Source organism: Genypterus blacodes, unplaced genomic scaffold (assembly GCF_046128005.1).
Source record: "Genypterus blacodes isolate CSIRO-AG114 ecotype Tasmania unplaced genomic scaffold, CSIRO-AGI_Gbla_v1 ptg000152l_1, whole genome shotgun sequence".
In the NCBI taxonomy this organism is placed as follows: Eukaryota; Metazoa; Chordata; class Actinopteri; order Ophidiiformes; family Ophidiidae; genus Genypterus; species Genypterus blacodes.
The window spans coordinates 540,956-568,748 of NW_027466954.1; the positions used below are offsets into that span (position 1 = coordinate 540,956).

General features: G+C 45.0%; 4 protein-coding genes across 15 annotated transcripts; all 4 read left to right on the forward strand.

The window, feature by feature from the left end:
- Window positions 1-5: 5 nt before the first annotated feature.
- On the forward strand, window positions 6-1,289 carry dph3 (diphthamide biosynthesis 3). The gene is made up of 3 exons (XM_076165890.1): window positions 6-205; window positions 764-838; window positions 967-1,289. The coding sequence occupies exons 1-3, from the start codon at window positions 98-100 to the stop codon at window positions 1,036-1,038; spliced, it is 255 nt and encodes an 84-aa protein (XP_076022005.1). The 5' UTR covers window positions 6-97; the 3' UTR covers window positions 1,039-1,289.
- Window positions 1,290-1,299: 10 nt separating this feature from the next.
- On the forward strand, window positions 1,300-10,475 carry nck2b (NCK adaptor protein 2b). 4 transcript variants are annotated; one of them, XR_012965063.1, is made up of 6 exons: window positions 1,300-1,530; window positions 3,844-4,083; window positions 5,718-6,111; window positions 6,387-6,744; window positions 7,123-8,899; window positions 10,345-10,475. XR_012965063.1 is itself a non-coding variant. In XM_076165878.1 (6 exons), exons 2-5 carry the CDS (start codon window positions 3,858-3,860, stop codon window positions 7,315-7,317), a joined length of 1,173 nt encoding a protein of 390 aa, XP_076021993.1. In that variant the 5' UTR covers window positions 1,300-1,530; window positions 3,844-3,857; the 3' UTR covers window positions 7,318-7,360; window positions 10,345-10,475. The 4 variants fall into 4 exon arrangements, 3 of the variants coding, with proteins under 3 accessions (XP_076021993.1, XP_076021992.1, XP_076021991.1); XM_076165878.1 differs by having other exon boundaries at window positions 7,123-7,360; XM_076165877.1 differs by lacking the exon at window positions 10,345-10,475 and having other exon boundaries at window positions 7,123-7,360; window positions 8,673-10,332.
- Window positions 10,476-12,042: 1,567 nt separating this feature from the next.
- Window positions 12,043-20,145, forward strand: LOC143012644 (augurin-A-like). Of its 7 annotated transcripts, none has more exons than XM_076165884.1 (10): window positions 12,043-12,086; window positions 12,969-13,104; window positions 14,386-14,433; window positions 14,972-15,132; window positions 15,885-16,074; window positions 16,527-16,702; window positions 17,446-17,619; window positions 18,025-18,709; window positions 18,960-19,036; window positions 19,185-20,145. In XM_076165884.1, the coding sequence occupies exons 2-5, from the start codon at window positions 12,987-12,989 to the stop codon at window positions 16,023-16,025; spliced, it is 468 nt and encodes a 155-aa protein (XP_076021999.1). In that variant the 5' UTR covers window positions 12,043-12,086; window positions 12,969-12,986; the 3' UTR covers window positions 16,026-16,074; window positions 16,527-16,702; window positions 17,446-17,619; window positions 18,025-18,709; window positions 18,960-19,036; window positions 19,185-20,145. The 7 variants fall into 7 exon arrangements, with proteins under 7 accessions (XP_076021999.1, XP_076022004.1, XP_076021998.1 ...); XM_076165889.1 differs by lacking the exon at window positions 12,043-12,086 and adding an exon at window positions 12,506-12,738 and having other exon boundaries at window positions 15,045-15,132; XM_076165883.1 differs by lacking the exon at window positions 12,043-12,086 and adding an exon at window positions 12,527-12,738.
- Window positions 20,146-20,250: 105 nt separating this feature from the next.
- Window positions 20,251-26,910, forward strand: tmtops2a (teleost multiple tissue opsin 2a). Of its 3 annotated transcripts, none has more exons than XM_076165880.1 (5): window positions 20,251-20,409; window positions 20,558-21,226; window positions 23,076-23,401; window positions 23,621-23,854; window positions 25,858-26,910. In XM_076165880.1, the coding sequence occupies exons 2-5, from the start codon at window positions 20,872-20,874 to the stop codon at window positions 26,089-26,091; spliced, it is 1,149 nt and encodes a 382-aa protein (XP_076021995.1). In that variant the 5' UTR covers window positions 20,251-20,409; window positions 20,558-20,871; the 3' UTR covers window positions 26,092-26,910. The 3 variants fall into 3 exon arrangements, with proteins under 3 accessions (XP_076021995.1, XP_076021996.1, XP_076021994.1); XM_076165881.1 differs by having other exon boundaries at window positions 20,251-20,378; XM_076165879.1 differs by having other exon boundaries at window positions 20,251-21,226.
- Window positions 26,911-27,793: the final 883 nt, after the last annotated feature.

Consider the following 27,793-nt stretch of genomic DNA (forward strand, 5'->3'; position numbering starts at 1 on the left):
ACAGCATGGTAGTGACGTCACCACTCACCACACTGGCGCAGTCAGCTGTAACTCGCCGCTCTCCTCCGCACCGTCTCCCTACCTGTTCCCAACCGAAATGTCGGTGTTTCACGACGAAGTAGAGATCGAGGACTTTGAGTTTGACGAGGACACGGAGACTTATTATTTCCCGTGTCCATGTGGAGACAGATTTGCCATAACTAAAGTAAGTAGAGAGCCGTTATAGCGAACTATCAGACGGCGACATGTCTGAGGGAAACTCCTATTAAACTTCTTTTTTATTACCAAACATTATTACCAACGAGAATCTAAATGATGATTTCGTTCACGCTAGCTTGTTAAGAAAATAAAATTCAACTTAAAAACCCTCTATAGTTGTTTGTTTTTTTGCAAAGTCACGAATTATTTAACTTGACGCATAATTTGAGGTTCCTTTCGTTTCAAGAATTCAATGAAGTTTATTGAATTATTAGTCGAATAAAAAGTTCGGTTTCTATCTCCACGACATGTTTTGGTGGAGTATTGCAGATTTCATGGCTTTTGTGTGTGTGTGTGTGTGTGTGTGTGTGTGTGTGTGTGTGTGTGTGCGCCGTCCGTGTGCCGTCCAATAAATGAATAAGTCGTATTTGTAATGCATTAATTTGTTGTGTTTTTGTGTACGAGTCGCCTTCAATGATTAGAAGTTAAACATAGAAGAAAAAGAACAAATGAATGTATAGTTGCATATGTGGGTGTGTTTCAGTGTGTGTGTTGTTTCCTGCAGGAAGACTTGGAGAATGGAGAGGAAGTGGCGACATGCCCGAGCTGCTCACTCATCGTCAAAGTCATCTATGATCAGGTCGGGACATTCACCCAGGCCACAAACTCAGCTTCCCTAGAAGAACTCCAAGATTGATTCTTCCTGAGATGACATATTTGGGAACCGGGTTGAAATAATCTCACTGTTTGTGTTTGTGTTGTTTTCAGGAATTGTTCATGTCAGGAGAAGTGGTGGAGGCTCCGTCAGCGCCGACCAAACTGGAGCTGGTCCAGTCCTAACACAGCAGCAGACTGAAGCTTCCCTGGATCAGAGGGCCTGTTGGTGCCTTCTGATCAGACACTCAAACGTCTCCAGATGATGCATTCACTGACCTTTCACCTTGCATCACCTCCATCCAAATACCTCAAGGCATCAGATTCATTGGGATTTTTGTTAATGCATCAATGTTACGTCACAGGCTGTAAATATGTTGGATATTACTATTTTATATATTTGATTTGTTGAAGAGAATTAAAAGTCATCCAAAGGCTTTTTTTTTTTGGTATCGTTTCTACGTGTGTGTGTGACGTCACCGCCATGGCAGCAATCGGGCAGTAAGGAGGAGGAGGAGGAGGAACGATCCATAGCCAGGGATGAAGCTGCATACACGCGTGGGCCTTCATTCAGCGGAATAACCTCATCCGAACCACAGTGCGCGTTTGTTGGCAGCGGGATCTGCGCCGCCGCTCACCGGCTCCTCCTGCCCGCTCCACACGGGGGAAACCACCGAGGTAAGCGGGCTCCGCTTCGCCGCCGCTCCGGTACGGACGGACGGACTTGGCTATGTTTCTCCGGGGCCGGGTGGGCATTTAAGGGGGAGGGGGGTGAACTATCCAATCTTTTCAAATGCAACGGGAGAAGAGGGGGAAACCCAGCCGGGATCAGCTGTGTGCATGCGGCGTGTGTGGCTCTTTGTGTCCGCAGCAGCAGCGACACAAAGCCCGGAGAGAAGGAGCGGATCGGTAACATTTAAACCCCCACATGTCCAAAGTTACGCCTGGGAACGATAACAAAGAGCAGCGAGTTGTAGAAGGCACAAGACTTTATCCCCTTTAAGGGACAATTCACCCCCAGCACTTTGACACTGGATTTAGAGAAGAATAAGCCATAACTAATATCGACCCCTGTATTAGGTCATGTCCGATCTCGTGTGACTTTGTTCGGGTTTATCCAGGAGTTATGAATCCTTCAGCCGTGAACGTGTCTTTATATTGACAATAACAACGTTCTCGTATTTGTTGATCCATCATATCGCTGTTTCGGTTGTAAGAGGCTTTGTGGCACTTTGATGCAGCATCACAGGAATCTTCTGAAATCCACTCTGTGTGTGTTTGTCTCTATGATCTCTTGCTGTGAAGAGCCGAGAGAGACAGGGACACAGAGAGACAGATAGAGAGAGACAGGGACACAGAGAGACAGATAGAGAGAGACAGGGACACATCTGCTTGAGAGAAGCCATCTGTGACGTTTGTGAATGGAGATCTTTACTTTCCCTCCATCCGACCTGATCAAAGAAACCTGAATAAGGATTCAGTCACTCATTTAGTTTGAAAACCGAACTTGTGCTTTGAAAAATATATTCATTTTGAGAACATTTCAGTCTAAAGTGAGCACTAACAGCAGCACAATAACACATCCCACTGGTTTGTGAGTAGAAAGCAACCAAGTTACAATAGAATATGGACTACGGTCCATCCCGATGGACGTCCTCAACCGCTCTCTGAGGGGGAGGAGAGGTCACGCCGTCCACATCCTGTGTCCCCTCTTCTCTCTGACTGTCACTGTCCACTGTCACTTCCCGCCACTTCATCTCTATCCCCAGCTGCATTCCTCCTCTTCCTCTGTTTGCCCTCTTTCTTGTCGGGGTCGAGGTTTTTCCACTGACGAGGTCACGCATCACATGATTGGCCTGTGCTGAACGTATGGAGTGTAAAGTGACTCCACATGTAGCCGAGGGAGGAAGACTACAGGCTCACACTGCTCAGCTCTGCACTCCACCTTTGATAAACAGGAAGGCACTTAATTTATGATGATGGCGAAGATGACTGTGTATTTCTGGATTATTGCTGTAGATTTGCTGGATTTCTCCCTCAGTTTTTTTAACCTATGTCTGCATGTCAGAGCATCTCTCCTCATCCTCCTCCTCCTCCTCCTCTTCTTCTTGTTTGGCCGTCTGCACTCTCTCGCACTCGTGCTCTCTGAAACCGGAACAGGCGCTAGGAGTAAAGTCTGAATACATTTGATGTGTAAGGATGTTGTATGACGATTAATACCAAAGAGCGAAGACGTCATAGCAGATCGACTGTTTTTGGCCGTGTTTGTCTGTTACCACCCGTATCTCTCTCACCTGGACCTAAACTACACTGAAGGTTATCTCCATGGAAGGCTGCTGTCATGGTTCCTCCTCCTTTGTTTGCTCCCTCAACCTCCTTCCTCTGTGGTTGTACTGTAGATGCACATGGCTCGGCGCTCTGCCTGACACGCCTGATCCTTTATCTAAGACGCTTGACATGAATAAGAAATATATGTTGAAAAAGAGCACAATGACTCAGTGATGAACGTGAGAAAAGCTTTTAATCTGGAACTCTGGAGGAGCTAAATTTATCTTGTGCTGAGGGGTGTGTGTGTGTGTGTGTGTGTGTGTGTGTGTGTGTGTGTGTGTGTGTGTGTGTGTGTGTGTGTGTGTGTGTGTGTGTGTGTGTGTGTGTGTGTGTGTGTGTGTGTGTGTGTGTGTGTGTGTGTGTGTGTGTGTGTGTGTGTGTGTGTGTGTGTGTGTGTGTAAGGAAGGCACAGCCAGATGCTCCACCACAGCTGTGACATGCAATATCCACACAGCCTAACGCACCATCAGTCATCATCAGTCCTGCCACACACACTTACTTGACAAGAGTCAGAGCTTCATTCTAAACACACTTTCTGTAAAAAGAGAGAAAGAAACACGACTCACTGTGTGTGTGGGGGTGTGTGTGTTTACTTGTAAATGGAATTCTTCATGATGTAACAATCTTTTCACTTTTTAATCTGAGTCTGTTGTCTTTGTCCAGGGGTGGCATGAAAGATGACAGAGGAAGCCATCGTCATCGCCAAGTGGGACTACCAGGCCCAGCAGGAACAGGAACTTGACATCCACAAGAACGAGCGCCTGTGGCTGCTGGACGACTCCAAGACGTGGTGGATGGTGAGGAACGCCGCCAACCATACCGGCTACGTCCCGTCCAACTACGTGGAGCGGAAGAACAGCATGAAGAAAGGCTCGCTGGTCAGGAACCTCAAAGACACGCTCGGTAAGGTCGCTCAGCTTCCTCCCAAACATCCGGGAATTAAGTTTCTTGTTGTGTACCATGAAAAGGGTTGAGCATTTTAGTTTTCTTTGACTAGATTTGGCTCAGAGATCAAAGTGAAGCTTTTGACCAAACACAGGTGTCAAACAGAGTGAAGAATGGCTGACGTTCCAAAGCTTACATGGAATAACAGAAGAAACTAAATGTGTTGCATCATGGCTGGAACAAGGGATTGATTCTGGGTGTATTTTGGGGCATTTCAGTGTCTCTGTCATTCTGGATTGTTTGTGCGCTGATGTGTCTACTACACCCAGGGCTTTAGGAGTTGGACAAGGTGGCCAAACATCTCAAACTAATCAAACTGACAAGAGTTAGACAATTTAAGGAGGACGCCTTGTAAGGGTCAAGACGAACTGATTCATGCACTTGGTATAGAAAGGACAAAAGACAGTTCTTAAGGACAAGGTTTACTAGCCTGATCTCTATTTGTCTTGTGTCTTTTGAAGCACAATTTACGGATTGTAGCGTACTGTGTTTTGGAATTTGAAGGGACAGTTCCCCACAGGCAGAAGCAGCAATGCTGAGCAGAATAACCCAGCTGTCCTTCTCCTTGGCCACATTCTCCAGCTCCTCCCGGGGGATCCCCAAATCTTCCCAGGCCAGATGAGATATACAGTATAATCCCTCCAGCATATTCTAGATCTGTCCCCATGGTCTCCTCCCAGATGGACATGCCTGGAAAACCTCCCAAGGAGAGAGTCCAAGAGGCATCCTGATGATGAGATGCTGGAAACATCTCAGGTCATCGTCTGCAATCTTAAAGCCACCTAACAGGACACTCTCTAATCCTGGACTCCACCTAGTGATTATGTCTAATATCACAGATGAACCAAATGAGGCCTTTGCTGAACCTCAGCATGAAAGCTGTCAGGTATCAGGGTTTTTCCGTCCATGCTCAACGGCACTGTTTCTCCAGAAAAGTTCCCCTTTATGCTTACGGCAACTGGGTGACTTTAAACCACATGGTGGCCACTTTCCATCTGCAGGAGAATCTTTTGATACTGTAAAATGCACAATGAACACAAATGAGAAATATTTGCTCCTTTGCTTTTACTTTGCAAAGGTCTGCAGTAACCTAACAGTGTAGTTATATGTGATAAGAAATCGATACAGCGTCTGCTTTGGTCCATTGACTCTAAATGTGTTGCTCAGCTGTTTTTTCTTTGCATGCAAACATGTTTGGTTTTCCTGTTTAACGTGCGTGTACATCCATAGCTTCTGCATTAAAGTGTCTCCTGCAGTGTGTAGAGCGCTTTGCCTCCTGCCTCATTTCCTGCTCCGGCTAAATATAACCGTCTTCATGTGAATCTGTCAGAGGAGCTGCAGGCAAAAAGTCACTGCAGGAAATGAATGAGAACAGAATCATTTAATCACAGATAAACCAGAATGTTAGCAGGTCATTTACATTTCAACAGCATGTCGTGCCACTGCTGTATGTAAAATGTATGCAGGTGCAGATCTTCCTCTGTTAAGTTGAGAAAGTAAGAAAGACTTTAAAAGCCCCCGGAAAGCCCCAGGGCTTCAGTTTGGGAACCACAGTTGCTCTCCATATCTGACCATTCCATTCCCTCTCTCAGGCCTTGGGAAGACAAAGAGGAAGACGAGCGCCCGCGATGCTTCTCCCACGCCGAGCACAGACGCAGAGTGTCCTTCCAATAATGGCGCCGAGCGCATTTACGACCTGAGCATCCCAGCCGTGGTGAAGTTCGCCTATACGGCGGAACGTGAGGATGAGCTGGGCCTGGTGAAGGAGGCGCGGGTGGTGGTGATGGAAAAGTGCAGCGACGGCTGGTGGCGGGGCAGCTCGGCCGGAAAGGTCGGCTGGTTCCCCTCCAACTACGTCCTGGAGGAAAACGACAGCGAAGGGGCGGCGCTCGACCCCAGCAGAGGACAAGGCGGAGGCGGGTACCAGACAGTCGAAGAGGCAATTGTGGTTTCCAATGGCCAGTCAGCAGACAGCAGTGTCACAAGGTGGAATCACATTCTTTCATCCATTCTATCCTTCCGTCTCTCAGTGATGACATTTCACAGATTATTGTCTAGACCAGGATCCCAATGAATCGACCATAAATGTAAAAGGGTCCTTACAGCCATGATCACACCTAAATGTACCAAAATTCGCTCTTAACATTGCAATTGATCCTGCTGATAAACAGACAGACAGAGACCTTGAAGATTGCTCATTAAGAACTTAAAACATATTCACAATGCTCTTAATTGACTGAATGTGGTCTTCCCTGGTACAGGGTCCTTCACACCGTCCAGACATTGTACCCGTTCAGCTCAGTGACGGACGAGGAGCTGAACTTTGACAAGGGGGAGGTGATGGAGGTGATCGAGAAGCCTGAGAATGACCCGGAGTGGTGGCGATGCCGGAACGCCCGCGGCCTGGTGGGCTTGGTACCAAAGAACTACGTTGTAGTGTCCGGCGATGGTCCCGCCCCCTTGGCCTCCTGCCCGTCACCCTACACAGGACCCGCTCTTTCCGGCAAGTTCGCCGGAAAAGACTGGTACTATGGCAACGTGACGCGGCACCAGGCGGAGTGCGCCCTGAATGAGAGGGGGGTGATGGGAGACTTTCTGGTCAGAGACAGTGAATCATCAGTGAGTGTTCAGCTTCACACTTTGGTCAGTTGTGTTGTTAGAGATACACAGTATATTAGTCCAAGCTCACTTCCTTATTTCAGGCTCAGGACTTATCAAGCAACCAAGTCAGCGTTAGTGTCGGGTCTAAAACCTTTTATGTGTAAATATAAGGTCATGTAGATAAAACCTTCATAAACAATTCAACCTTAAACTGTACATTGTTGGCTGAGCTTCTTGGACCAGCAGCAATACAACCAGAGTAACGTCTCCCTCTTGTGGACAATCAAAGCAATTGCTGTAATTGAAACCACTCTTCTGTCCACCTCATTGTCTCTCTCTGTCCTTTCCTGCCCCTCTGCTCACTCCACCTCCTTCTCCCTCTTTCCCCCCTTCCAGCCCAGTGACTTCTCTGTCTCCCTGAAAGCCGTGGGGAAGAACAAACACTTTAAGGTCCAGCTGCTGGACGGCGTCCTCTGCATCGGTCAGCGGCGGTTTCCCAACATGGACGAGCTGGTCGAGCACTACAAGAAGGCGCCCATCTTCACCAGTGAGCACGGCCAGAAACTCTACCTCGTCCGACCTCTTCAGTGACCCTGAGACGAGATCTGGCCCAGCTACAAACACACAAACTAAGGTGGTAGATTCATTGTGATCCTGTCTGATTCCAGGATGTTTACCGGTGACGGTTCCACAGAAGCTCGGGGACAACAAGGAAACACACCCACTGCTTTTGTTTAAGTTGTTGAGTTCTCCTGCTTTTGCCAAAAATGATGAGAATGTTTTCTAGTTGTTGGTTCCTTTTGGTCTGATTGGGTTTAAGTCACCTTCATTTACTTGCTTTTGTTTTTCCTCTTTCAAAGTTGAAAATATTCAGCCAGAGGGTTCGGACAGGTTTATGATCCACAAACTAACTGGGATCTACTTTTGTTCAGTCTTGGGTTGGTCACTGGATTTTTGTCCTTTGTCTTTCGCGGTCTTCGAGCCCTCACTGGGTTGTTTTGTGTGACTAATGCAGCAAGAAATGACTGGAGTCCCTGAATGTTTGGTGTTTTTTCACGATAAATAACACAAAGTAAGTGTGATTGCGTGGCCAGACGCACAAGCGGATGTAAAGACGCGGGTTACATTACATTACATTACGATCATTTAGCAGACGCTTTTATCCAAAGCGACTTACAATACATTACCACCCTTCGCAGAGGGGGGATCAGTTGAGGGTTTGGTGCCTTGCTCAAGGGCACCTCGTCAGGGGCTCGAACCTGCGACCCTCTGCTTCCCAAGCGGAAGCACTACCCACTGAGCCGCTGCCTCCCTTCCTCCAGGTTGATCGCGCGTTACTGCGAACTCAATGTCCTGGCAGAGGCCTGTGGCGGTTTTCAAACTGTGTCCAGCTTGATCCACAGACCAAACCAGACCAACTGATTGATCCAGCAGTTCTGTCTATATGTACAGTGTGTTGTGTTCCTTGCCTAGGCCTTGCTGTCCTGTTGCCGTTGATCTGGTGTTGGTCCGGTACTCCCCCTTTACTGCAGAAGTGCTCTGGTGGTTTTGCAGCATCACTTCTAGTTGCTCTACCACACACCTCCAGGAACCAGCAAACACCGACAGCAGCCTTCCGGTCCAGTTCGTCAAGTCTTTTTTTGTTTGAGGTCCAATTCAGGTAACTTTATGTTGGCTTGAACTTAACATGGATTTCGTGCAGTTCAGGAGTCTTTACTATCGTCTATTGAGAACATTGGAGATACAACACAGCCATGTCCTCTCCCTCCCACGTCCAGTTTAGTCTGGTCACATTCTGATACCTTCTGTCAGCTGATTGCAGTTTGAATGTTTTCAGTTGGAGCCTCAACATTTCGATAGCAGTTGAGAAATGCGAGATGCTGATAGTTTAAATAACAGATCAAATCAGAAACAGACAGATAACTGTCTGATTTGTCCGATTGCAGGAACTTCTCTTGTGCCGAATTAGATTCCGTCCAACTTGTCAACATGGTGCTCATAGATGCCAGTCTTCCTGTTCATCAGCATCCCTAGATAATGGCGCGACTTCTGGTCTCAGTTGCTGCCATGTCTTGTGTGAAGTTTGTACAACAGCTTCTGGTTTCAAACTGTGTCCAGCTTGATCCACAGACCAAACCAGACCAACTGATTGATCCAGCCGTTCTGTCTATATGTAAGTTTGTAATAAATGTAATAATTTAATTTCATGTAAGCTGAGGGATGGAATCTCTGGTCCCTCTTGTGACTAAAGAGCGGTACACACAAGGGGGACAGGAGATGGCCGATACATTTTGTTTTATAAAGCAGGAACTCTGATTTGAATGTTTTCTAGATGGAAAAGTGCAACCAAATGTGCCGCCCGTGTCTGGCTCATACATGTGCACACTCGCCATGATCCGCTGCTCCTCCAGTCTGAGTCAAATGCAACAAATCAAAGGGGGCTGATTTGAAAACTGTCAGTGGCATTTCAGGAATGTGAGTCTGTTAGAAATGTAGCCAGAATGAAGAGCCAATAGAGGAAAGAGAGAAATATCTCCTCGTTCCCATTGCCTGTGTTAGCTAAAGAGAGTTTAATGCTGCATCACGTGGTCTTGGGTCTCCCACCTCCACGACAGCATTCCTTTAGTGTGTGTGTGTGTGTGTGTGTGTGTGTGTGTGTGTGTGTGTGTGTGTGTGTGTGTGTGTGTGTGTGTGTGTGTGTGTGTGTGTGTGTGTGTGTGTGTGTGTGTGTGTGTGTGTGTGTGTGTGTGTGTGTGTGTGTGTGTGTGTCTCTCTATCGCACAAGACTGCGAGCAAATGTCCTCCAAAGCCCCTGAATTTTTAGTGCATCAAGCAACATGTTCCATCATCATGGAGGCGAGATGAACCAACATATAAGGCCTCTGCATACTGATGGGGGAAGAAGCTTTAAAAAAAACTGAATTTTGTACTCCAGTCGTGATGTAATGATCAAGTATTTGGATACTGGGAATAGTTTTACTTTGTTCCAATTCAAGAACCACAGACTTTGTAGAGCGTTTCATTTTAGTCCTATTTAAAAAGAAAAAGAAAAAGATGTCTTAATGTTACCAAGCACTGTTATTTAATTGTATATGTCTATTTAAAGAGGGAAAGGAATACAAAGCTGTATGTTTAGACGGTTCAATGATTGTGCTGTGAGAGTTGGAATACTTTCGTCACATTAAAGGTTTTCCTGAAGGAAACGCCTGAGTTTCTCTCTCTTTGATCAAACTGATGGAGATTCTGAGTTCCTTCCTACACGTCCACAGACCTCAGCAGGGAGTCCACTCAGTTTGGGATGAGAAGGAGCACCATTCCATTTTTTCTATTCAGTTTAAATTGTGAATATAGCTTTTTATTTTATTGACGAGACATTTGTAGTTCTGTTTCTTCCCACCAGAGGGCAGCATGCCGGCAGCATGCCTCTAATTCTTCTTTCTTTCTATTATACAGTATGAAATGTGGATATAAGTTCTGAGTTAATTCAGTGCATCCTTTGGGGATAAAGGGGAAGATAAGGAGGAGGGCCGTTCATGTTTCTGCGTTTGATATTGTCAGCTGTGTTCCTTCAGCAGCTCCGTGTAGACCTGATCCTCCTTGGTTCTGATTCTCACACAGACCCTCCAGTTTGTTCAGTGGCCACGGGGGTCAAAGGTCAGGCATGTAGCGGGTAGGTGTGACAAACACCCATTAAAAGCAGAGAAGCGTCAGCCGGCGGCCACATTCACCAAAACACAGAGCAGCAAAGACCGAGGTAAGATTTTTAGTTATTATTGATTTATCTGTTATTTGTTTCTCTGGTTTGTTTGTTTTGTCAATGAGATGATACTGGTTTTTATTGTTTTTTCCTCAAACTTCTTGTGTTTTTCTGTTAAATCTGATTTTTCTGGACAATCGACATCGTTTTTATTTTATTTTTCAGTCAGTCAGGATCATTTTATTTTCTGATGTTGGTTTGCAGGGTGAAGCCATGTCCCGCCTGCTGCTGCTGTGTGTCTTCATCTTGGCGATGATGATGATGTGTCCTGCAGGTCAGACGATCCATTTCACACTTTAAACATGAAAATGAACGTTAGCTCACTTCGTGTGATTATTATTTCATATTTCATATTGTTATATATAATACTATACGGCCAAGGTCTCTGACTAATCCAAATGGGGGAAAAAATCTGCAATCGTGGTCAAATTCTACTTGCATGTCAACGTGACTAAAAGCTCAGTTTGGTACAGAATGTTACCATGACTACATAGATTTAAACAATGCTAAGACAGATTGACCTGGTTTTGGCCAGGTTGTGTTAGCATGAGAGGCTCTCTGAGGAAGAGTTCAGTGAGATTTCAGATGTTTCAGGGATGTGAATGATTCTCTTCCAGCTCACATGCTGTGATACTCTGGGTTACATGGGCATGAGAGGCTCTTCTAGACTTCCGAATTTTTCCGAAAACTATAATTTAGAATCTTCCGGTGTTGTTTCTCTGTGTTTCAGGGGCCGAGGAGCCCGGGGCCCACGTGGGGGCAGGTGGGTGTTTTTAGAGAACTTTAAAGGGACAGTTCAGCTCTTTGAACTCAGCCCAATATAATTCAGCCTTATGTTCATTTTCTGTTGCAGAAGGACGACAGAAGCGTGACGTCCCAAACTGGGCGCTCACTTCCTCTGACTTTTTCGGCTGGGTGGAGGAGCTGCGTAAACACGCCGGCTACGACCAGATCCAGGACCTGGCCCGGACCTTCTGGGCTCACTTCCCCTCGGCCGATCGCCTTGGCTACGGCACCCACGAGCCCGACGAATAGCAAAACATTACCCAGGCTGCACTTGGGCCAAAAATATGGAGATGACTTTAAGCTGCAAAACAGAAACTGTTCATATTTTTGGCACAAACAAAAAAAACAAAAGATCTAATATTAATATTGCTTAGAAATATTTAATCAGCACCAAGCATTCACATTATGGAGTGTTTCTCATGCTTCATATGACGCTGTGACCTAAGCTTTTATCCTCCGCAGGAATCGAGCTCTTTGTCCTGTTGCCGTTGGTGTTGGATAAATGTGCCCGTCTGGGCTGAATGAGCTCGTATTCTCTCTGCTTTGTTATCAGAATAAAAGCTGAATCCTGAGCAAACACGATGAAGGACACACGTGTGTTCATTTCATCCTGGGTGCACTTCACTTCCTGTAGAAAAAATGTGACTAAGAAAAAAACATGGAAATGAATTTAGGTTCATTTCATGGACTTCATAACATCCTCTAGGTGGCAGTGTAGGGAAGAGTCGAGTCAGTTGTACCTGCATTTTGCTGAATCTTGCAATGTTCCTCTGCAGATAGAAGCATGATCCCTGAACAGCCTGATGAAGATGAGTTGGTAAGCTTGATTGATTTTTCCGTGCAGTGGTCAGGGGAGTCTGGGTGCATTTCTGTTTTCTGATTCCTGTGGAAGCTTCAGGTGGAATTCCATTGGTTTGGAAGTTTGGTCACCCCCAGCTGTTTATTGTATTTTTCTTTGAACAAACCCTGCAAGATTGTTAACATAAAGTAGTAAAACATCATCACTCCCATTTCTGAAGTTCTGATTGGTCTCTTTACTTCATTTTGAATTTGGCTCTGAGGCTTTTTACCAACACATGATCAGAGCCACATGGAGAGAAACTTGCGATGATGTAAAATGCAGCCTGAAGCTCTTTGTTTCACATGTTTCACACTGCAGTGACGCAGGTTGGCCTGCTCCATTCTGTTGTTTTTTTAAGCTTTCACAATCTTTTTTACATTTCCCCTCCTCCTCCCCCTTCCACTCACAGAATGAGGAGGAGTGGGGATCTTCACACACGAAAAGAAATCAATGGAGTGTAAAGGTGCAAATGTGTTTTACTAGCACATCGCCCCAAGAACACAAATCAGTTGTCGCCTCGCACGAGCAATAAAGAAAGAAAGAAAGAAAGAAAAGACGAATAAAGGAGAGAATTTGACATTGTGTGTAAATGTGGAAGAACAAATCAAGTCCCTTGGAAACTAAATAAGTAAGTAAATATTTGGTACAATTGAGACAGCAAATTAGAGAAACTTAAATGTAACGTGAATAAATCCTGTTGGTATAGTGCAGTGTAGTATTGTGTAGTTTAGCGAGTAGACGGGGGATGACAAGTTTTGGCACATCCCTCCGGAAAAGTGTGTGTGTGTGTGTATGTGTGTGTGTGTTGCATTGCATTGCATTGCATTGCATTGCATTGCATTCCTGGACCCGTGTCAGCAGGTTTTTCACTGAGGAATGTTATCAGTCAGTGTGAGACCTGAGGTCAGGATCAGGACCAGTTTGGGGGTCGCCATGGAGCTGAACAGACTGCTGCTCCTGCTCGTCACACTGCTGTTATGCTACACACACTCAGGTAATCTAACACTGAAACACAAACATTAACACTAAACTAACACTTCTAATCTGCTGTGATCTGCAGCAAACTCATGACAAAATGACAAACCTGTAAACAAACTCTGAGCTCAAGATCACAGTGTGTTTGATGACTCATCCATGTCTTCACTTGCATTCTCTTGCTTTGTTCAAAAGATCAGAAAAGTAGCCATCCTAAAATTTCCATTATTGAAATCTGACATTTTTACACTGTTCATAGGGTTAATAACTAAATGTTTGCATCACAGTTTGAGCGATGATTGCATTTATGAAGTGACCTTTACAGAGGCCACAGAGAAAAAGATTTTGGGGGGGAAGAAGGGAAGAGAAGGAAGAAAGGAAAGGCTAGTGAAGAGGTGAGAAAGAAAGAGGGAGAGAGGGAAGAATGACAGGAGGAAGGGGCTGTAGGGAAAGAGTTCACACCACAGACACATTAAAGCTCCTCCTGCTGAGACCCAGCTGACACTCAATAAGGTCTGACACATTCAAACCCCATCTGCCATCAGAACAGCCAAACCTGCAAAAGATCATGACGCCTTTATTTTGGTATTCTAGCTGGTATTCAGTGTTCTGTAATGCGTTGGCACTGTTTTGTTTTCATATTAACTGTTACTTTCATATGAAAAAGAAATGCATTGTAACTGCAGATTTGAATGCCCAGCAAGTGACAGCATTGTACATTCATGTCAGTCTTTTCACCTTAGGCACAAACAAACTACATGTGTTGTGTGTGATTACATGATTGTCATACAAGAGATGAAACAGAAGGAAAGAAACAGAAACACACTTTTATTGATCCCCAGAGGGTAATTCTTTTTCCTCACTCAGTTGTTTTTATATTCATCACATGTACACAGACTAGACACACACACATGCAAACACCCCCATGTTATGGTGGAGAGATGCACACATGCACAAATAAACTTTTTAAACATTTTAACCGATGAGCACTAAGGCTTCATAACAGAAGTTAGATGTCAAATAACAAGCGTCTCAAAAATACAAACCTTGAGCCCACAGTGAACCCTCATCATCCTGATGTCACGCCACCAGCATGTTGGCCCTATGTCCAACACTGACACAAAAGAGGATTTGTTTCACCTTTTGCCACATTTTATTTTGCCAAACAGAAATGTATCCACCTCAAACGAAAGTACACACTTCTACTACTTCTACTACTTCTACTACTGGACATATGAGTATTCAAATACTTGGCCCTATATCTTTTAGTGACTTTAATTTTCCTCTTGTCCACTAACAGACTGCTCACCAGGAGGAAAACTACAGAAGCTGCTGCACAAACCAGATGGTGGGTGACAATCATTATACTAATGCAAATTCATTTGAGTTCTTCTTCTGTGTGGACTTTCCAGTCGTTCTCTCCGCAGCGCAGAAGTGAACCCAGCCAAAGTCACATCAAAGACGGAGCGCCGTGTTTGTGTCAGACTCGCCTGCAGAAAAGTTCACACCTTGTCAACAGCTCCGCCCCCAACTCTGTCAACACACACACACACACACACACACACACACACACACACACACACACACACACACACACACACACACACACACACACACACACACACACACACACACACACACCTCTGATGAGCAACAGCTTCATCTAAATTTGTGTTGATTAATACAAAAGGACAAATCTGTATTTATAGACACAGCTGATGACGCCTGCAGGGGACGATGTTAATGGTTTAACGCTTTCCTTTTTTCTCTTTTTTACTTTTATTTTGTCGTCGTAACTACACATTTGCTGGAGTACCATTTTGAGGCTCAGTTCAATGTTGGGACTTTGGCATCGACTCCCACAGTAATCCTGTCTTTCTTTGCAGTTAGGGGACATTTGGAGCCTGATGTGGTGGCTGAGGCCCCAACCCGGGCTAACGAGTTCTTATCTCGTTTAAGGAGGACCAAGAGGAACATCTGGGACCGGAGCAGGCCAGATGTGCAGCAGTGGATTGCTCAGTTCATGCACATGGGCTATGATGAAACGGTGTGCACATTAACTCTACTCAATAACCAAACCAAAGCTATTCACTACCCTGACTTTTCTTCTGGCGCTGCCAACAGGTCAACATCTTACTGAAATTCTCTGCCGTTTGGACCTGAAATTACAGGTTCCGCTCAACTTTGTGAGCAGAAAACATGTTTATTACAACATTTTATTTTGTCAAACAGAAATGGCTCCACCACAACCGAACATATGAACTTTTGCATGTATTTTGACACATTTATTCAAGATAACACAGTTTCCATCAATCATTTTCTATTGTCATTGATGTAATGGCTGCCATGCGGACAGCTGAGTCCCGGACCTCAGCTGCCTCCATCAGCTTCTGCCCCCAGCGTCAAACTCACACCTCTGACAGGCTGCCAATCAAAACACCTGCTCCAAGATCAGTTATAGATTTTCTTTTTTTTAATTCCTGCTTGAAAGCGTCACAGCACAACGGAGCAAATAGTTTGAGAGCAAATTGAGCTGAACCTGAAATTCCCCTTAACCACCATTTAGTTTCCCCACACAACCAAATGTTATTGTTTCCTGCTCTGAGTCCTACGGTTTATCGTACACGAGGCCATCTAGTGGTCGAAACTGTTTACTGACAGCTTCCAGGAACAGAGAGTAACTGGGATTTTTCCTTGTTTTTTAATATTGAAATTAAATTCAGAAAATGGCAATCCCCCAAATGTGATATCTGGTGTGTGATGCGGTGATGTCACTTCCTGTCCTGTGTGTGCCTGCAGAGGCTGGAGACGGACCTGTCATACTGGAAGGACCAATGGCGTTCCTCCGATCAAGGACGGCAGCATCATTATGACGAGAATGCCCCCATGGGCCCCCCCTCTTACAGGCAAGGGGCCGATGTCAACTACGACTACTATTAGCCAATCTAAGCCTCAGGGGGCGGAGCCACGCCACCTTCGTTTTCTGACTGTAAGAAATACGAACAAACGAGCACGGAAACATAAATAAAATCTGGTCAATTTACGTTTGAAGTGATTCTTTCCTTACTTTTCTTCCTGTCTTTCACTGTGTTGTTCCATTCTTAGTTCTTAGTTTTGTGCATTTTCTATAAGCTATTTAATGTTACCAGTAGTCCTTTATGATATATATATATTAAATCACGTAAATATATACAAAATGTACTTGTATAGCAACCATCTAATCATTTTAATCATTATAAAATACATTTTCTGGAAGTTCATAATAATTAATTCAGACAAAATCGTTAAACTGATTTCCCCGTCCACACACACATTTTCCCCTCGATTGCCAGCTGCAACCATGTTCCAAAAAAACCTGAACCGAGTCAGTGTCATAAGAGCTGAGCACACTTACCTGAAGGACTGATGCAGTGTGTGTATGTGTTTGTGTGTATGTTTCAGGGGCTGATTAACATTTCATCCAAGGCTTGATTACCTGAGGATAGATCGACTCCAGGTGACGATGAGGAAGAACCTGAATGAAGAGCTTTCCTCAAAAAGACCCAGCAGAGATGCGTGAAGAGGCTGCTAAAAATAATTCCCATCCTGACACGAACAATGGTTCCTTTAGCAGCTGGGTGAGATGCTGCAGTAATGAGTGGATGAATGCCTCCTCTGGCAGGTACCGTCATTATTTACACATGGGATAAACGAGTGAGAGGCCTGTTGGTTTTGTCTCTCAGTCAGGATCAGCTGACATCCACATGTATTTGTGACATAGTTCTTATCTTAAATCTGAGTGAAAGCTGCACTGTAACTCAAATCCTAAATCCGGCTATGTTTTCTTCATCTATCAAGAAAATTCTTGATTCTGGAAAAACAAAAGAAAAATGGATTGTAGGCATTTCAAGAGATTTAATCACAAATGCTCCCTGAGTGTGCGATCAGGCTAAAAGGTAGCACGCCTTCCACATGTGGGCAAGGGTCCACAACCGCAAGGCATTCTGGGAGGAAGAAAGAGGACAGGCTTTTTCTTTTTGTCACTTTTCTAAGATTGAGGATAACATCGCAAACGTCACTGATCTTACAAATGTGCAAGCATTACAAACAAATAAACTGTAAAGTGTGTGAAGGTCCTGCAACAGCTATCAGCACCTTAAACTTGTTCAAAAGCAAGAAGAAAACGGGACTAAAACAAAGTTGACATAGTTACTTGACTTTCTTTTGCAACCAAGCATGGCCCAAAGAGCTCTGTGTGTGTGTGTGTGTGTGTGTGTGTGTGTGTGTGTGTGTGTGTGTGTGTGTGTGTGTGTGTGTGTGTGTGTGTGTGTGTGTGTGTGTGTGTGTGTGTGTGTGTGTGTGTGTGTGTGTGTGTGTGTAGACCCCATCTGCCCAGAGCCGCACCCGGACTCCCACCCAGCTGGCACGGATGCTCCTCACACTGTCGATTACCCCGATTGCTGAACACGACGTCTGGCAGCTTTTCTTGGAAATGTCGCCGCGAGGTTCGGAGGAGGAGGACGGCCTGCTCAAGGAATCCATACAGGAGCTCCAGGTCAGCATGGGGGAGAGGGAGGAAGTCATAATTAGAGAACTACTTGGCCTTGGCGGCGGTATGCACACCTAATGTGTGTGTGTGTAATGTTTGCTTGGAATTTTTGTATGGAATGCTATGGTGTCGCTATGGGACCCTCCACTACCACAGAGTAAAGCCACGCCGGATTGATTCTCTGGTTGGCAAATTAAACAGACGGAAGGCTGCAGAGAAATAATCGATATGAGGAGATATGACATTGACACGTTTGTTGCCATGGAGATATAATGACGTGTTGGCATCTTGTGTAACTTACAGCAGTTTCTCACTCTTACAGATACTAATATTGCGTTTGTTTTGTACAGAATGAGAAAAAATATTGTCATTGTAAGACGTTCATCCAATCCTCTTCTTTGAATCCCACAGCATCCGTCTCTCCCTCCCTCCCTTCCTCCTTCCCTGCCTCCCTCCCTCCCTCCCTGTATCTACACGTACGCGACTAAACACAGTAGCCCAGATGTCACACTCCATATCTGCATCCTCCAGCTCTTCCAGAGGGATCCTTGGGCATTCCCAGGCCAGATGGGATCTTTGATCACTCCAGCGTGTTCTGGATCTGGAATCCCTCCCTATAGGGTCACATCCCGGAGGCCATCCCTATCTAGAGGCCCAAACCAATTCAGCCGTCCCCTTTCAACCTGTAGGAGCATCAATTCTTCTCCGAGCTTCCTCTTGATATCTGAGCTCCTCCCCCTTTCATCCTGTCGATCACCTTTCATCTACAACCTTTTTGGTATCAGTCACGACCCAGAACTCATTTCCATACCTGAGGGTTTGAATGTGCATCATGAATGGATCCCATTTTTCCTGAGTAACCACAGTCTGAATAGAAACAGACCAAAGACCTTTAGCCTGGAGAACAAACGACACATGTCTGAGGAGAATCCTGCCAAATGTTGAGGAGGTCACATGACACTGGAGCTAGAAATCTGCCAGATCACCATTATGTTATATTCATGAGGGAGATCATTTCCATCGCATCCTGAGAGACGCAGCAGATCCACGGATGATGTTCTTGGAAAACCGCATCAGCAGGTTTACGGGTTGTCATGTATGTATGTATGGATTATATGGATTTTCTATAGTTGAAGACCAACTTCAACCAGTCAACAGGGAAATTAGTGCCCATTGATGTAGAAGTCTTCCACTTGGCTCATCCACACTCCCACTGTGTAAACAATCACTCATTCACACTTATTTATTCATTTCAAGTAAAGGAATAGGAGGAATGATTCCACAGTGGCGTTGCTATTAGCTGCTGCATCTAATTAACAATCAAGCACTCGTGATTTATGTTGCAGAAAGCAAAAGTGGAGGCACAGGTGGACAGAGCGGGGCAGACTGAGAGGCTTGAGAGTTGTAAAGGCGTTTCCTGATGGTAAGTTAGTCAGTTAGTGAGTTTACATTTGGGGAAGTTACTCTTTCTGCAGTTCATTCCATAACAATTACAGTAGTAATTACAGTCTTTGTACAACTTTGTGTTTGTTGATTTGCTCCTGTGTTCATCCCGTCTCTGCTACTCTCAGAAGGCTGGATTATGCTGTGACACCGAAAACCTCACTAGACGACGTAATACACAAAGAAATGATCAGCGCATGAGCCACATCCTCAACCTGGAGATCCGATTTCCCTCTGCACATCAGCACGTCCGATTCTGGGTAAGAAAATCAATCCATCGTGTGAGATTATCTCCCCCCTGCTGCTGCCTAAAGGAATGTTTATATTGTATATATCCCGAAGTTCCTAGAATCTCGACAGTGAGTGAAAGAAGAAACTGATCAAATGCAACAGTTTGTAAGAGCCCCTGAAGGGGCCTAGGACCACAGTTTGGGAACTCCGGAATTGCATCATGATATCCGACCCAAAAGGCCAAAGGGGGCAAGAACCGGTGACATCATTTCAGTCACATAAGAGCCGAGTAACAGGGCTTTTATTTTGAATTTAAAGATCTCCGTCAATTTTACAACTGTGCTATTAGAACATAAAAAGGTTAATCGATGTGTTCTGTCTCTGCCTGCAGACCTTCAGAAATATAATTTGTCCATAAGGAACGTGCTGAATGCTGGAGCATGACCCGACATAACAGAGACAGAAAAAATCTATGGCAGCGAGCATCACAAGGACGTTCACCTGTTTGTTTGTGGGTTTCATAGAACACACATTGTCCGGAAGAATGCCATGAGTTTATCAGATTGTGTCTCATTTTATTGCCTTCAGGATGTGAATGACATCGGCATGACATCACACGTCACATCATCGCTTCCCTTATCCAGGTTCAGGTGCTGCTCTGAATTCTGCAAAAAGAAGAAATATCTGGACCATCAAGCTTCTTCAGGCAACAGTGAAAAAATAATTTGATAAAATCTCCCACAATGCACTGCAAAAAAAGGACAATAAAATCAGAATAAAAAACACAGATCCACTTGTAAGGTTTCATTTTCTAAGACACGTACAGGAAGCAATAGTACATCAAATAAAATTAAATATGTACTGCATGGAGGATTACTGTAGTTCATTTGTTCTTCTTCTTCTTCTTCTTCTTCTTCTTCTTCTTCTTCTTCTTCTTTCTAACTTTCCTTTTCCACCCTGCTGCCTTTTCCTCAGACGAAGCGCTCGCGCCTGTCACATTTGCCAGCGTGCGCGGCACCGCGAGCATTTAAAGGGGAGCGGCGGCGCGCGCCTATTAGTCTGCTGGACGGAGCTCCAGCTTTCAGCTTCAGGTCGGGTTGAACTTTGTGGACCGAGACAGATGTAGACATTTGGGAATTGGGCTCTATCGCACAAACACACACACAGAGACACACACACTCACACTCACACTCACACTCACACTCACACTCACACTCACACTCACACTCACACTCACACTCACACTCTCTCTCTCTCTCTCTCTCTCTAGCTCACACACAGGTTGGAGGAAAATGCGCTTGGATTTCTCCGTCTTGGCAACAGAAACGCAGCTGTCCATCAGCACAGACCGCCTGATGCTCAGTAGCTGTTCCATTCCCGGCCAGCATGGCGCTTTGTAACAATGAGTCTATGTGTTTCAATTACGCTCTCCAGCCGATAGAAACTCTTCATTTGGTGTCGTCCGTCATTGGATCCAGCTTTTACGCACACAAGTAAAGCCCAACACACAGGCAATGCTGACCCGCGCGTAAATACGCACAACAACCGCGACAGACAGACAGACAGATAGACAGACAGACAGACATGTTCTCCGAAGTGACGGACATCAACCTAACGGCCAACTTCAGCACGCTGGACACGGAGGAGTGGAGCGACGCGCCGCGGCGGCTGCTCTCCCTCACCGGACACCGGGTCGTATCGGTCTTCCTGGGCTCCATCATGGTCTTGGGCTTCCTGAACAACCTGCTGGTCCTGGTTCTCTTCTGTCGCTTCAAGACCCTGAGGACCCCCGTCAACATGCTGCTGCTCAACATCAGCGTCAGCGACATGCTGGTGTGTGTGTGCGGCACAACACTCAGCTTCGCCTCCAGCCTGCAGGCGCGCTGGCTGTACGGCCGCCGCGGCTGCATGTGGTACGGCTTCATCAACTCCTGCTTCGGTGAGTCCTAGGCTTACTCACTTTTGCTCACTGCTCCATTTATTCTCACGTTAACTCCTCTACACTGCGTGGTTATGCATGTTGGGATACTTAGTTTCCCTTCTAAACTCCTGTTATAGACTTTATGCTTTAGGTCCATAAAGAAAAATACATTTCAATATTCAGAGGCTCAATTCAATTCAACTTTACTTCTATCACAACAAACGTTATCTCAAGGCACTTTACATACAGAGCATTTAAGGAACAGCATTCTCCCGCGAGCAGGAAAAAGCTCCCCTTTAACAGAAGAGAAACCTCAGGGTTTAAGATGAATGACTGCCAGTGTTTAAAATGAATAACATTAAATAAGTGTAGCTACACAGTTGTATAGTAACTTGACTGTGTCTCAGGTTGGTCCCAAAAAAAAGTAGTATCTGTATCTGCAAATACACCGATGAGACAGGACAACGCCATACAAGGCTTTTAATGTGAAATGACAGCTGGAAGTTTTGAATCTGATTTGAAAATGGCAAACAAAAAAATAGAAACTCAAAATTAATGAACTGATAGTCAGCTTTTAAACAGCAGATTGTTTCAAATCTCAACAGCTGCTTTGATCAGATCATACCTGATATAGGAGCAGCAGACCGAAGTTAATGCTGCTCCAAAAACGAAACACAAAATGGATGATACTGGTAACTACTGGTAACACTGCCACAACCACTGCATCTACTGGAAGAACTGCTGCTAGTTCTGCTAAAGCTACAATTTACACTGATACAACTGCTAACACCACATTAAATACCGCCCAAACTCCTGTTAATGCTGTTAGCGCTACTACCACTGCTGCTACTACTAGCATACTACTAACACTAGTGTTAAAACTATGGAAACTACTACTACTAATAGCTCTACCACTGCTGCTAATGTTTCTGTAGTTAAAAGTATTGCTGCAGATTTGTACTAAGTACTAGTAACTACTAGTACTACAACTACAGCTAGCACGACGATCAGCCAACCACCCCTGGATTTCATGATTTGTTTTTGTGTTATGACCTCTACCGCTCTCCAAAGGTCACATCCTGACCTCTGAGTCCCCCTGCGGTAGCCTCCAGCCAGCAGAGATATCTCAGTCTAGGCTCACATGGTCTGTGTGCTTTGTAAACGCACTAATGTCTGCGTTGAGGCGATAAGCTCAGACTGCGTTTAAGATAAGCACCAAAAAAAAAGAATGTTCTTGTACTTGTCCTTAAAATGACTATGAACTCTTGTACTTCACATCTGAATAACAAGTAGTAACTTATTTTGAGTGAACCGGTTGAGTTTCAAGTCTTTTTTTTTTTTTTTTTTTCAGAGGTGTTGTTCCCACTCGGATTAATGTCAGATTACAGAGTCACATGTTGGTCAGTGAACGCCTCACAGGATTTCTCTCATGGTCAAGGGTTTACTCAAAATATAAACACACCTGGTCACGCTGTATGTATTGTGTGTATGTGTATAGACTACAGAGTGGAGCAGAGAAACCAAAACTCCATCAACTGGACTAAACCTTAGAGTGTAAAGAGTTTATAGTGACTGGAAAAGGTTCCAAACTGGTCTGGAATGGGTCTTGTTGTTATCCAGCCTTATTCCCCTCATTTGTGTTCACAGTGGGAATGGAACATGTGAAGCTGGCAGTTTCAGGACACGTTTACTTGTTTTCAGCCGCAGAGCCGTGATAACAAGTCGGTACAACGGCCTAACATTCAGACCAACTTGACTCCATTTTTAACCAGGTTTTGACCACTAGGAGGCTCAGAATTTATCAATCAACCAAGCCTTGGTGTGATATTCCTCAGTATGATTGAACTCCTTGTTTTTGCTCCTGCAGGAATTGTCTCGCTCGTCTCTTTGTCCATACTCTCATACGACCGCTACAGCACTCTGATGGTCTACAACAAGAGGCTGCCAGACTACCGGCGCCCCCTGTTGGCGGTGGGTGGGTGCTGGCTGTACTCGCTCTTCTGGACAGTGCCCCCCCTGCTGGGCTGGAGCAGCTACGGGCTGGAGGGGGCGGGCACCAGTTGCTCTGTGACGTGGACGGAGCGAACGCCGAGCTCGCACTCGTACATCATCTGTCTGTTTGTCTTCTGCCTCGGCGTACCCATGCTGGTGATGGTCTACTGCTACAGCAGGCTGCTGTATGCCGTCAAACAGGTGAGGACACAGCCTGCCAACCAGAGAGACAGGCACAATCACACCCAGCCAATCACAGAGAGGCATGAAATTCAAATAGAAATGTGGTTATTACAGCACCACCATCAGGGCGACTCATACCAAAATTCTTTGGATCTTGTCTCGCCATGTCTGTCACCAAAGTCCTTTATAGTATTGAAGCCACACTAGAGGCATTTAAACTCCTATGTTATGTTGCAGGTCGGCCGTATTCGTCGGACGGGGGCGCGGCGCCGAGAGTTCCACATCCTGTTCATGGTGGTCACCACGGTGGCTTGTTACCTGCTGTGCTGGATGCCGTACGGCGTGGTGGCCATGATGGCCACCTTTGGCCAGCCGGGCCTCATCACGCCGGTGGCCGCCGTGGTTCCGTCCATCCTGGCCAAGAGCAGCACCGTGTTCAACCCCATCATCTACATCCTCATGAACAAACAGGTCTGTCTGCTTTGCCAACTGTGTGGTTTCATAATGGGTGTATTATAAAACATTACAATTTAGAAATAAACACATCAAAACTCAGAAATGTGATTTAAAAAAAAGACAAGTCCTGTTTGTTTCTTTTTCTTTCTTTCTTTTCCCATTCTTTGGTTCAAGGCAAATGTAGGTCAGCATAAGCCACGCCCATTTCTGCCTAAACTGACTCTATCAGTGAATCTCTTTGGTATCTTACACATTTGGATGAGCCTCAGTATGAGACATTACCTGTCAAAAGAACTCATTTAGAGACTTTGTACATTTTAACACTTCTGTTTTATCATTATGGAGTTTTGTGTCAATGTTGTCAAATGATTGAAGTCAATGAGTTTGGCCGTGATGTGACGAAATGGGATAAAAGTAACAATAATTTGCTGCTCCGAGACTAAAAGATCAATAAGAGACGCATTTACCAAAATGTTAAGTTTATTTAGACCAAGTATAAAAGGAAACATTGGCTTCTACATCTCAGATACTAAACCACACACATTCTGTTTACATCTTTTTATGCAGTTCTATATAAATAACGTGGCAGGAAATGGAAAAGGACACAGATTTACAACACTGTTATTAAAAACACATAACTGCAAAACTTGACACTTTTCATGTATTTTGTTGTTTGTAAAGTTGTCATGACAGCAGAGTAACAGTAACAGTGTTCATGAAGCGTATGACCTCACTTGCCGTTCACATTTTTGACTGATTTGCTGAGATAACCTTCCACATGCAGCATCACATTGAATAAGAGTCCCGGTCTGTAATCAGAATGTGTGTGTAAACTTTGAGCTCCACCACATGTAGTAGTTCCTCTAAAGTCTCTCTCAGGGTTAAAGTCTTATAGTCAACGAGTCAAAGTCATGTTTGAGTGAGATTCCTCCTCTGACAAATTGTTAAGTACATTTCTTGAAGTTGAGCTTGTGGTGGCCCGACGCTGCCCAGAAGACAAACACAAGATCAAGGTCAAAAGTCAGACCCTGCTGGCTCAGGTCTCACAGTGGATGGAGCTGAACTCCGGCAGCGTGACCTTGCCCTTCCTCCTCTCGTCGGGCTCTGGGGCCATGATAATTTTCTGGACCAGCCTCTTCTTGTGTAGCAGGGGGTGGTAGTCGCCAATTGTATCTGCTTCGTCACATTTACGCTCATGGTAGTGACACAAGTCCGTCTGTCGCACTGAAGGGATGAACTCGTACACGTCGACCTCGCCACACAGAGTCAGCATCAGCATTATACCTGCAAACAAGCAGAGGGGTCAGCGTCTCTGCTGAGCTCGTACTTGCTTTGAGAAGTTCCCGTAGACGTTTAACAATAAAACCCTGTGAGGAAAGTTTGATTGGGAATTTACAGAAAAACGATGGGATTAAATTATCGTTTTATGTCAAAAGCTGCAGGACTAACTGAGTTAATAAAATAAAAAAAAACAGAACAATATTTATTTTATGGAGATTTACTCACGCTGGACACAGAAAAGTTTAAATCAATATAAATTGAAGTTATAATCTAATTGCATGCAAAACAGATGATAAACGCCTGATAATCATCGATACAAATGAATGACACATTTGAGTTTATTCAGTTTTAAGACTAAAAGCAAGTTTTAAGTTAAGAGGTTTTCCCTATATTTTACTAATGGCAAATGTTTCTGTTGTATGAATTTGGAAAAATGTAATTGTAACAATTTTTTTTAATGTTTGGCGGAAAAAGTTTACACAGTTTCAGATCACGCCAAACGGCCATAATTAACAATCAAATCCTGTTTTAATGATAAGCAATTTAATATTTAGGTTTTTAAATCTTGAGACGGTCAGAAAAAAAGTTTGGACATTGAGACCCGCTGATGAGGAACGTCTTCTTCGTCCTCTTTTTTGACTCATTCTGCCGCTTGTTAAATGTCACGAAGGAAAAAAGACTTTCCGTTCCTCGCAGCTGCACCCAGTGACCCTTCTGTTCTTTGTGTCCCGTCACAGTTCTACAGATGTTTCCTGATCCTGTTCCACTGCAAACACCGTCTCTCTGAGAACGGACACTCGTCCATGCCGTCCAATAAGACCATCGTCCTACAGCTCAACAAGCGAGTGGGCGAAAGCAGTCCCACCGTCGCCGCCGCCCCACACTCCAAACCCGCTCTAGACAAAGACTGCACCAGTCCTAACATGTCAGTCAGGATGGGCGCCCCAGCTGTGCCTGATGTCTTGTCCTGATGTCTCGTCCTGAGAGTTCGCTCGCTCTCGCAAACCAGCACCACAAACTGCTGGTGGTGTTTCCTCTGAGCAGGACGTCACGTTGAACTGACCGAGCTGGAGTCTGTTGACCTTCTTGTTGGTGCCTCCCTGAAGTCTGAGTGCTGTGATCGTGTCAGGTGTCAACCGGCGAGACTAGCAGTCTATTAGCAGGGCTAGCCGCTACGCCATGCCCACAAACCTGAACGCAACACTGTTGGATGGATCCTCAGTCAGTTTGACTTTAAAGTACAACTAAGCCTGACTGAACTGAACTGAACTAAACTGTCTAAGAAATGTGATGCTCGATAATCCGTCCGGCAGTTGTTGGCACGTGGCAGTGCGCTAACGTGGCTAAAGATCTGGACTCGTCCAATCCCGTTTACTGTGTCGTGCTGCAAGATAACAAACAAACCTCGTAACCTTTAACGTCTTGTCCTGATTTTGGTTTGGTTTGTTATGTCAACGGCACAATGGAGTTTTTGGAAATGAATACGACTCAAATGTGTCCAAAACACCTTCATCGTTCACTCAAGTCTTCAGAGTCTTTCAGCTGAGTAAGAGACTAATCTCAGAGTCACTCAATGTTGGTTGTTGAACTGGTGGTGACAGTTTTGAGACTCGATTCGTTTCTTGAAACTTCCCGGTGCAGCGCCGGTGTGGATGCTGGGATTTTTATTTTTATTATTTCTTAACATGCCCAAAGAAAAGCATTTTTATTTTTATATCGTGCCCTGATAGATCCACGTTTGTGCAACAAACCAAAGCCGCTGCTTTGCTTGTCGTGTCCGTTTGGTTAATAAAGTGCTGTGATCTCGTACGTGATTGGTCAGTCTATTGTCAAACACACAACCCGCTCAGATCGACACATTCTCATCACTGCAGCCAACGCAGCTAGGGAGCGTCCACAAAGTGCCGTCCTCTAAAACAGGCCACCTAAATGTTTGAAAAAATATGATCTGTAAACACGTTTTTTTTATACTTTGTTGGTATGAACATTTTTGCCACAAAACAGATGCACAAAGAAATGACTTCCAGTATTTGCACATAAAAGGAATTTTGAAATTCTTTAAATAAGTTTATCTTAAATATCCCTCAAATGATTTTATAGACAAACTAATAAATGTATTTGTGTCCCGGCTGAGTGGCACCTAGGAATCCAGAGGAGGGGGGGTGGGGCTGGATGTTCTCCACTGTGTTGGCCTGGATCACGTCCCACAGGCTCCAGAGGAACCTCGGGTGCAGGATGTAGAACAGCTGCCCGGGTCGGCGGCGGCACGGCTCGCTGTACGGTGTTAACAGGTCATAGTCTGGATTCTTAAACCACTGAGAAAGATGGAAGAGAGATATTGTCATTTTGATAACAGGAACGTGAAGGTGCCTCAGACGTGTGAACGCTTCACCTGCACCTCCTCTGACCAAACCTCAGGCCATTTCAAATGCAAACCTTGTGAGAAAGTAACATCTTAACATCTCGACCAAAGGAGAAGCTGCTGCAGGTCTGTTGCCACGTGGTCGCCTTGACAAACCAGCTACACAGTTTCGGCTTCATCTTCCTCTACGGAGATCTTAAAGAGAATTGAGCAACATCACTTCTGGGACTTGGATGTCGTTTCTGCTTTCATTGTTTTCACCTTTGTTTCTTTGTTTCTTCTCACAGGGAAACGGAGCAGCAGAAGCTTCT

Excerpts from the sequence above, each read along its gene's own strand:
- nck2b (XM_076165878.1), top strand. The coding sequence starts at position 3,858 with ATGACAGAGGAAGCCATCGTCATCGCCAAGTGGGACTACCAGGCCCAG. Across the intron at positions 4,084-5,717 it reads GAACCTCAAAGACACGCTCG|GCCTTGGGAAGACAAAGAGG; the intron begins GTAAGGTCGCTC and ends TCCCTCTCTCAG. Across the intron at positions 6,745-7,122 it reads TCAGAGACAGTGAATCATCA|CCCAGTGACTTCTCTGTCTC; the intron begins GTGAGTGTTCAG and ends CCCCCCTTCCAG.
- dph3 (XM_076165890.1), top strand. The coding sequence starts at position 98 with ATGTCGGTGTTTCACGACGAAGTAGAGATCGAGGACTTTGAGTTTGAC. Across the intron at positions 206-763 it reads ACAGATTTGCCATAACTAAA|GAAGACTTGGAGAATGGAGA; the intron begins GTAAGTAGAGAG and ends TGTTTCCTGCAG. Across the intron at positions 839-966 it reads TCAAAGTCATCTATGATCAG|GAATTGTTCATGTCAGGAGA; the intron begins GTCGGGACATTC and ends TGTTGTTTTCAG.
- tmtops2a (XM_076165879.1), top strand. The coding sequence starts at position 20,872 with ATGTTCTCCGAAGTGACGGACATCAACCTAACGGCCAACTTCAGCACG. Across the intron at positions 21,227-23,075 it reads CTTCATCAACTCCTGCTTCG|GAATTGTCTCGCTCGTCTCT; the intron begins GTGAGTCCTAGG and ends TTGCTCCTGCAG. Across the intron at positions 23,402-23,620 it reads TGCTGTATGCCGTCAAACAG|GTCGGCCGTATTCGTCGGAC; the intron begins GTGAGGACACAG and ends GTTATGTTGCAG.
- LOC143012644 (XM_076165884.1), top strand. The coding sequence starts at position 12,987 with ATGTTATCAGTCAGTGTGAGACCTGAGGTCAGGATCAGGACCAGTTTG. Across the intron at positions 13,105-14,385 it reads GTTATGCTACACACACTCAG|ACTGCTCACCAGGAGGAAAA; the intron begins GTAATCTAACAC and ends GTCCACTAACAG. Across the intron at positions 15,133-15,884 it reads ACATGGGCTATGATGAAACG|AGGCTGGAGACGGACCTGTC; the intron begins GTGTGCACATTA and ends GTGTGCCTGCAG.